We start from the raw sequence: 7,795 nt of genomic DNA, 5'->3' as shown, positions 1-7,795 counted from the left end.
ATGTAACATCAATTTCCCCTTTTCTAATTCTCAAATTTCTCCAATCCAAAAAGAAATAAAATTGTTTTTTAAACTACTAAAATTGAATTGAAATTGTATGGATCTCAATGTCAATCTATCAATTGGTAAATTTGTGTATTTGATGAGAGTATTAGACAGGCACTCAATTACTTCCCCTATTTTATTTACGATGTCTAACAAGTGGAAGTGGAAGAAGAAAATAAAATCTCATGATTCCAATGTTTATTACGATGCCAAGGGACGATTCAAAGATGTTTGCAAGTCTTTGCGAAAATTACAGGTTTAGATTCAGAAAGTGTGGAGAGCAGTGACGGTTTGGATTGGAGAAGATGAGAATTGGAATGGTTCACAAGATTGGATAGAGTGTGGAGATCCACATGTGTTATTTAAAATAAAGATTTTAATCCAAACTGTCTATTTTAATCTAAAGGCTGAAAACTATTCTCATCATTCTCATAAGATATGTCCTATATATATATATATATATATATATATATATATATATATATATATATATATATATATATATATATATATATATTCGTTGGCCTAAACCCTCTTTGAACTAGTGTTGGAGAAGAAAGATTTGTGTAAACTTCTGACGGAAAAAATGGAGCATTAACGTCATGTACCACTCTCTTCATAAAAGAACCAAACTAAAGTGTGCATCAAAGCCAGAAATTCCAGATTATATATCAGAATATTGAATAATGTTGCTGCACGTGGTTCATCAACATTGTTACTCAAAGTTAGTCTTTAGTCAATGAAAGTTATTTATTTGTTAACTCCAATTTCTAATTGGAATGAATATATAGCAATTTCTATTATTTTTTAATTTTCATTTTTTTAAATTTTTAATTTTCATATAATTGTATAAAATGGCATAATGAATGCATGCATAGGTGGAATGTGATAGTTTCTGCAATCAGCGTTTGACTGAACTTTAAGAGTGCAATTTTGCTAGGTTTTAGGTGATCAATATAAAGAGTACTATATTTGGTATGCAATTTCATTCTTCTTAGGTTGAATCATTTTCTGTGTTAGGCATAATCAACATATAACCATGTGTGTGTTGTGGTGTGCAATGACTTTGACATATTGACCTGTCGCTTTGATAACTTATTATGACTCTGGTCCCTATATGTAGTCACTTACCGAAGTTACTACCATTTCAGTCTTCAACATTTTGTTCTCAAATTCAAGCAAAATATAAGGTAGTATTAGTAGCACTAAAACCAACCGTATTCTAAGGCAATATCAGAACATCAAAACATAAAACTAGACAATAAATCAACAATACAGACTATTATCCATTAACTACCAACCAATGACACTAAACTAATAAACCAATAACACTGTAAAAACCAGTGACATACCAAGGCAATAGTCTCTTCAAATTTAGGGTTTTAATGAATTTTTTAAGATAGATTAACTTAAAACACAAAAATAAAGAAAAGGAAAAACAAAAAAAAAAATTGGTCATGAAAGAAGAAGAGGGGAGAGTGCAAAGGAGAAAAGGGGAGAAAAGAGTTTTCGAAAAAAAATTATGGATTTTACCATTGGAGGGAGACTTTCATTTTAGACTCCAAAATTGGGCATATGACATGATAACCCCATCCAGGACTCCACTTTGGTGTCATAGCTTGTGTGCCAGGATTTTCACACATCCCCACACACATCCACACACATCAATGGCTAGGATTTTCCCAATGGCACCAATGGCACACAAGCTATGTCATGGAAGTATTTTCCCCCATCAATGAGTCCACTTGAAGTTCAACAGGGCGTTTAGTGGCCGCATCAGCAGTTCAGACTGTGTCAGGTCAAGAGATATTACAGATAGACTAACTTGAGTACATTTAAGAGACCCGGAGTTATTTTAAATTTTTGTAACCTTAGGTACTAATTTCAGACCGCCTATATGGTCAAAGACCAATTTGGTGATTAACTCCTAAACACAACCTTAAATAACATAGGCAACTTTATATTATTTTCTAAAAATATTTCTACAACCATTTACATAACTTGGAATGTAAAGGAAAAAAAAATGCATGTTCTTTTCTCTTCAAAGAGTGTAACCAACATGCTGTTGATCCAAATGGTAAGGGGCTTTGACACCTCATGAGTTTGATTCCTGAGGCTTGGCATAAGGTGAAAACTCAGTTGAGAGGGGAGAATACAATGCCTAGGAGCAAATTTAAAAGACGGTGTTCATAAAGAATGCAGGCCAAACAATGTTTCATACAAGTTTTATCTGGCTAGGTGATCCATAGGACTTCAAATCAAAATAGGTAATATATCAGTCTAGAATAATGATATCTTACTAAAATACCTTTTTTATATACATATCTAACTTTAAATGCCAACAAAGGGCAGTCGAAAGATTAACATACCAGAGGATGCCAAAAGTCTGTTGTTATTAGAGTGTGTTAAGATTGCTTTTTAATTTAATTATTAAATGGCATCAAACAAGGAAGATACCAAAGGGATTACACAGCTCATTACTCTGATTATCATCTTACAGTAGGCAAATACAAACTCTTGGGGCAGAGATCAATCTGATCGAATTCCACCCATGAAGGTCCTCGGATCAGGACAGTTCCCACTAAATTGAGCTTGTGAAAAATCAAAACCCGGGTTCTGCAAAAGGCACAACATAATCAATAGAAATAGTAGATAGAGGCAATAACAATATCTAACTTTTAACCCATAGAATATAATGTGATTAATGGTTACTATGGTAATCTAACACAAGTTATAACTGTTGCTACAGACAGTTATTAACTTCACCATTGAATATGAATCCAGCGGTCCAGCCAAATTAATTCAGAAGCAACTATTGTAAATTTGTAATTTAACATCAAAAAGACTTTTTTTTTTTTGGTTGGGGGAGGGTAAAAATCTAACAATAATTCACCTTAAAAGGAGAATAATTCCAGTGGTGTCCAAAACAAAATGATAATAATACATCAATTCGGAATTCCCATTATCAACAAAGTTAGAAGTTATTAATATCGAAATAGTTATAGTGAAATTATCTGTCAAGTTCAAGGACTTCCTTCACATGAGCATGGCAAATTGGTTAACACAACCCATGCTAATAATATTCAAAAAAAGTTGACAACTGTAGGTGAGAAGAAACAAACAATAAATGGGAGCAGACCAACTTGCCAAACTGCACAAAGTGTAGGTAATCTTTAATATTAAGCAGAATTTCCATCTTAACATCAACCGTGTCTACCCACAGTAATCACCACATTAAAAGAAAGAAAAAATGAGTAAAAGTGACTTAAAAGAGATTAGAAACCTATGGTTACTGTAGAGAATGAGCGTCCTCTGACAAAAGGCTAAAAATAGCTACATCCTTAACTATCCCTTTGACATACGAATACTTTCTGAGTATACCCTCCCTAAGGAACCCAACCTTTTCCAAGACCCTCTGAGAAGCTTGATTCTCCACAGAAACAAAAGCTTGTATCCTAACCAAATCAGGGATATCCTTGAAAACTTGTGATACAGCAACTTTCACTGCTTGGGTGCATATACCTTGACCCCAATAGTTAGCAGCTAAAGCATAGCCAATCTCAGCCCTACACCTATCATCATCGTCACCAGATCCAGCTGGAGAAATTGATATGAATCCGATAGTTTGATTGTCAATGCATATGGATCGAGTCCAAGGGTGAGGAATGCCCACATCTTGGATGTAACACAAAGCCTGTTCCCTTGAAACAAAACTTTTCCGTCTAGTATAGTTTGTCACTCTATCATCACCTGCTACTAACATGAAATCGTCTACGTCACTCAATTCGAATGGCCGCAAGGTGATTCTTGACAAGTTCATCGCCATAGCTAGTATACTGAATGAATCCAATCAACCAATCATGTGTTTCTTTCTACCCTGTTTAGAAGGGATAACTACCTTATTTATTAAAATAATGTATTAATAAAATGGAGTATGGGACAGTGAATAAAAGCAAACAATAGGCGGAATCTTGTACAACTACAAAATATTCTTGGATTAGTTGGGCAGTATTTTGTATTGGCTCACTGCGCCCATGTTGCCTTGCCTGTCACCTCACCATATAATTGATTATTAGTGTATGATATCCTTATCTTCATTATACATATGGACCACATATATAGTTTATGATTTAATTTTTTAAGATATAGTTTATGTTGAATAAATCATTTAATAATTTACATATGATTATGTTAAACCATTACTAAGGCCATTGTATACAACCAACCCAATTATTATATACATCCTCCGGTCACTATTATAAGCAAAACTTTGCATTTTAGATTCATTCATTAAATGATGTATGTAGTCTATAATAAAGACCATATACATTATTAATTGAATGTATCTAAAATGCAAAGTTTTGCTTATAATAGTGACCAGAGGGTGTACTATAGAGGAACTTAAATTATCCGCAAGGAACTAGAATCAACCAAATTCAGACACATCCCTTCGTATCATGACCGAGTCCATTGAATCATCAGATCCCCCTCTCGTGTCAATATTATACAAATTTTAAGTAAAAGCTAATAATATCAACAATTAAAAAAAACGGTGAATTCATTTGTAACAGCCTTGACAGTTTAAAATCTAAAGTACAATTCAATAACACAATAAAAGAAACTTTGTTTCCTTGTGTCTTGACCAAGTTTGTTGAAAAAAAAGGGTATAAAATATGGATATCATCCATAATGAATATACTCTGGATATAGAGAAACAAAGCTTAGCAGCTAGACAAACAGATGCAATAGCAATACATGAATATAATAAGCATACTGACTAGTAATACAACAAATACTTGAAACAAAATGGAAAATGCTAAAGCTTATGAAAGAATGGTTGCAAGACAGTGAAGAAAATGAGGTGGCATATTGTGATTAGGTGAATCATTTTGTTAACCACATGTATGGTTATCGATTCACAACAGACACGTTGATATTCTTTCATTTCGTATGGGGTTTTCATCATAGAGAATAGTATTACTCAAACAAAGTTCATTATTTTTCATCAGCGTGTAGGATATACAACAATTGTATAACTTGTATTGCCTTAGCCCTTAAGACTTTGTTTGCAAGTTTGGAGGGGAGGGGAGGGCTTTGGAAAAGAAAAAAAAAAGGAACAAGTGGAAAGAATAGAGAGTTTTGGAAAGGGAAAGGCTTTGAGGGCTTTAGTTTTCTTCATAATACAAAATACCCCTAATCTGGGGGAGCTCAAAACATATACTGGAGGAGGATTTTAGAGGGTTTCGGAGGGTTTATATGCATTTTTCAAATTCAATCTATGTTGTTATAATATTCTTCAAATTAAAAATATATTAATTATAAGCATTAATTTACAGTCCTCTAAAGCAATACTCTATCAAAAAATGTGAAAGATTTCTCCATTTTTTCCTATATTTCTCACCACTCATAACCCTACCCTCCCCTTCAAACTGCCAAACAGAGCTTAAGTACACAAATTATTATCATCACAAAGGAATGATCGTAACTGGAACTCAAGATGATATAGCGGGAAATGAACAGGGTTAAAGTTAAACAAAAGAGTATCAGAATCAAGTTTCAGACAAAGGTTGTTTAGAAGCATATACTAAAGACATCATAAAATGCAAATGGATCGACTTCCTAATCCCATCACACGAAAAATATTACATTGAAAGTAAACCTTACCTCCTCTTGAAATCTCTGAAGCATGAGGCGTTTCTGTTCAAGATCGGTAGAGTAAGCATCCAACTGACCTTGACCTAATATGGGAGAAGGCCATGTTTGACCCTTGTCTCTCTTATTCAAAGTTATATGCATTATGTCGTCCTCTGCAGTTCAAGTTCGAAAATCAGAATCAATCAGCGAACATAACTTTTTTTTGAGAAGGCAAATAATATTACTAACAACTACACTAAGTACAAGGTGTACAAAGTGTAGATAAAAGGATTACAGCGAGCTAGTACAGGATCATTACAACATTAATCACCATATAAACCTTAAATACACAAAGCTTCCTAATCACCACCTGTTTCCTTTTCCAAACAAAGTAACAGAGCTTTCTAGCTTTTGATAACACATATAATACTACTGAAAATCGATTATACCAAGCAAGGTCACTCTCAACCCACCACAAGACTGGACCTCAATCACCCAAAACTTGTTCATATGCTGCAAAGTTCTGCAGGTTATGCCTCAGAAGATTGCAAGCCTTGTCTCATTGGTGCACAGTGCTAAATTCTGCAGTTTCCATCCAATCCAAACCAGCCACAATGATACAAAGGCAGACCACAGGCATATCAAGTTATGAACTTAAAATTACAGAAGAGGAACACCAAAATCTCTCTAGCACTCGAGAGAATAATTCAGTTCCAAACAAAGAAAGCTTAGCACCATCATTGATCTTCGATCTGATATAAATCCTACAACCATTCCAATACACCTCTAAAAAAATTCTCAGAACAGAAACGCTAAATCCAGCCTCCAGGTTCAAAACGCTCCAACATTTACACTATTAAACAATTTGATTCTGTTCCCCACCAACTATTTATCGCTTACCACCCCCAAACAACTCAGTGGATCCTCAAGCCGCTGATTTATTTCATAAATGAAATCCTCTTGATTTGGTTTTAAGAACCTTCCAAGATAGAATCTTTGTCCCCCAAACAACTTTCTCGTAATCAAAACCTTTCTAAGAAAAAACCAACGAACTAAACTTAACCAAACCCAAACTATCATATTATTTCATTTTCAATTTCATAAACAAAAACTTACCCCAATTAATTCGAAAACCAACTTATCATCATTCATAACACAAAAACAGTCACAAATATGAATATATTAGTTAAAGCAAAAACTTATGCATACCTAAAGTCCAAAAAGAAGAATCTGTCTTCACAGGGGAAGTAAGATCATGCTGAAAAATCAAATCAAATCAAATGAGCAACAATCATGACAAATTATGCAACAAAAAAAATTAAAGGAGAGTGAAATTAGGGTTACATTGAGAAATGGAGGATTGCCTTTGATACCAAGTTCAATATGCTTGGACTGAATCGTACAGTAAAATAGCTTGGAATGAACATTTGGAGGAAGATTGATGTAAATATTGACCTCATCTAGGGTTTGATCCCATTCGAACACTTTTTGACCTAAATTGAAGAAGAATAGGTTAGTTTGATTGAAGAGAAATGGAATGGAATGAAATTGGAAAGATGGAAAAAAAAGTACCGTTGTGGAGGAATATATGACGTTTTTCCGGTGCCAATTTTTCTGCCATTTTTGTAAACTCGTCTTTGATTTCTTCTTCTTCTGTGTTCAGTATCGATGATGGTGAAAAGAAGAAGAAAGAAAGAAGAAGAGCGTAGTGATTTTCTGGTAAACAAATGCTTCTTTTCAACTTGTAATATCAACCCTTGGTTTTTGTTTTTTCCACGTGTCAGATATCTATGTATTGAACAGGTAGAAATGGAGGCATCTTAAATGGAGGAAAGTTGCATTTCTATTGATTCTGGAAACATCTTATTTTCTATTTAATTTAACAAGATCCACAAGTTTTATTCCATTTATTTTATTTTATTTTATTTTTAGATTTTTTAGAGGATTTTTAGTTTTAGATATATTTGATTTTTTTTTGTTTGAAAAAATTATATTTTTGATTTGTTTGTGTACTCTAACTTAATTGGTAATATCGAAATGTTAGATTGTACAAATACTTAGCGATGATATATACAGCGAAAACATATTTCGAGAATTTCCAAAGCGCCTGAACCTT

General features: G+C 33.5%; 2 protein-coding genes across 2 annotated transcripts; both read right to left on the bottom strand.

The window, feature by feature from the left end:
* Positions 1-2,339: 2,339 nt before the first annotated feature.
* On the bottom strand, positions 2,340-4,013 carry LOC146939000 (uncharacterized). The gene is made up of 2 exons (XM_085752830.1): positions 3,329-4,013; positions 2,340-2,661 (listed from the first exon to the last, which is right to left on the bottom strand). Exon 1 carries the CDS (start codon positions 3,869-3,871, stop codon positions 3,335-3,337), a length of 537 nt encoding a protein of 178 aa, XP_085608956.1. The 5' UTR covers positions 3,872-4,013; the 3' UTR covers positions 2,340-2,661; positions 3,329-3,334.
* On the bottom strand, positions 2,340-7,400 carry LOC146938999 (HSP20-like chaperones superfamily protein). The gene is made up of 5 exons (XM_085752831.1): positions 7,252-7,400; positions 7,024-7,172; positions 6,889-6,937; positions 5,710-5,852; positions 2,340-2,661 (listed from the first exon to the last, which is right to left on the bottom strand). Exons 1-5 carry the CDS (start codon positions 7,298-7,300, stop codon positions 2,575-2,577), a joined length of 477 nt encoding a protein of 158 aa, XP_085608957.1. The 5' UTR covers positions 7,301-7,400; the 3' UTR covers positions 2,340-2,574.
* Positions 7,401-7,795: the final 395 nt, after the last annotated feature.

This window comes from Medicago sativa, chromosome 3, assembly GCF_051527215.1.
Source record: "Medicago sativa cultivar Bolivia chromosome 3, Bolivia_mono, whole genome shotgun sequence".
Lineage (NCBI taxonomy): Eukaryota > Viridiplantae > Streptophyta > Magnoliopsida > Fabales > Fabaceae > Medicago > Medicago sativa.
Note: the sequence above shows the minus strand (reverse complement) of the source record. Positions and strands in the feature narration are given on the sequence as shown.

Excerpts from the sequence above, each read along its gene's own strand:
- LOC146939000 (XM_085752830.1), bottom strand. The coding sequence starts at position 3,871 with ATGGCGATGAACTTGTCAAGAATCACCTTGCGGCCATTCGAATTGAGT.
- LOC146938999 (XM_085752831.1), bottom strand. The coding sequence starts at position 7,300 with ATGGCAGAAAAATTGGCACCGGAAAAACGTCATATATTCCTCCACAAC. Across the intron at positions 7,173-7,251 it reads TCATATATTCCTCCACAACG|GTCAAAAAGTGTTCGAATGG; the intron begins GTACTTTTTTTT and ends TCTTCAATTTAG. Across the intron at positions 2,662-5,709 it reads TTCAGAGATTTCAAGAGGAG|AACCCGGGTTTTGATTTTTC; the intron begins GTAAGGTTTACT and ends TGCCTTTTGCAG.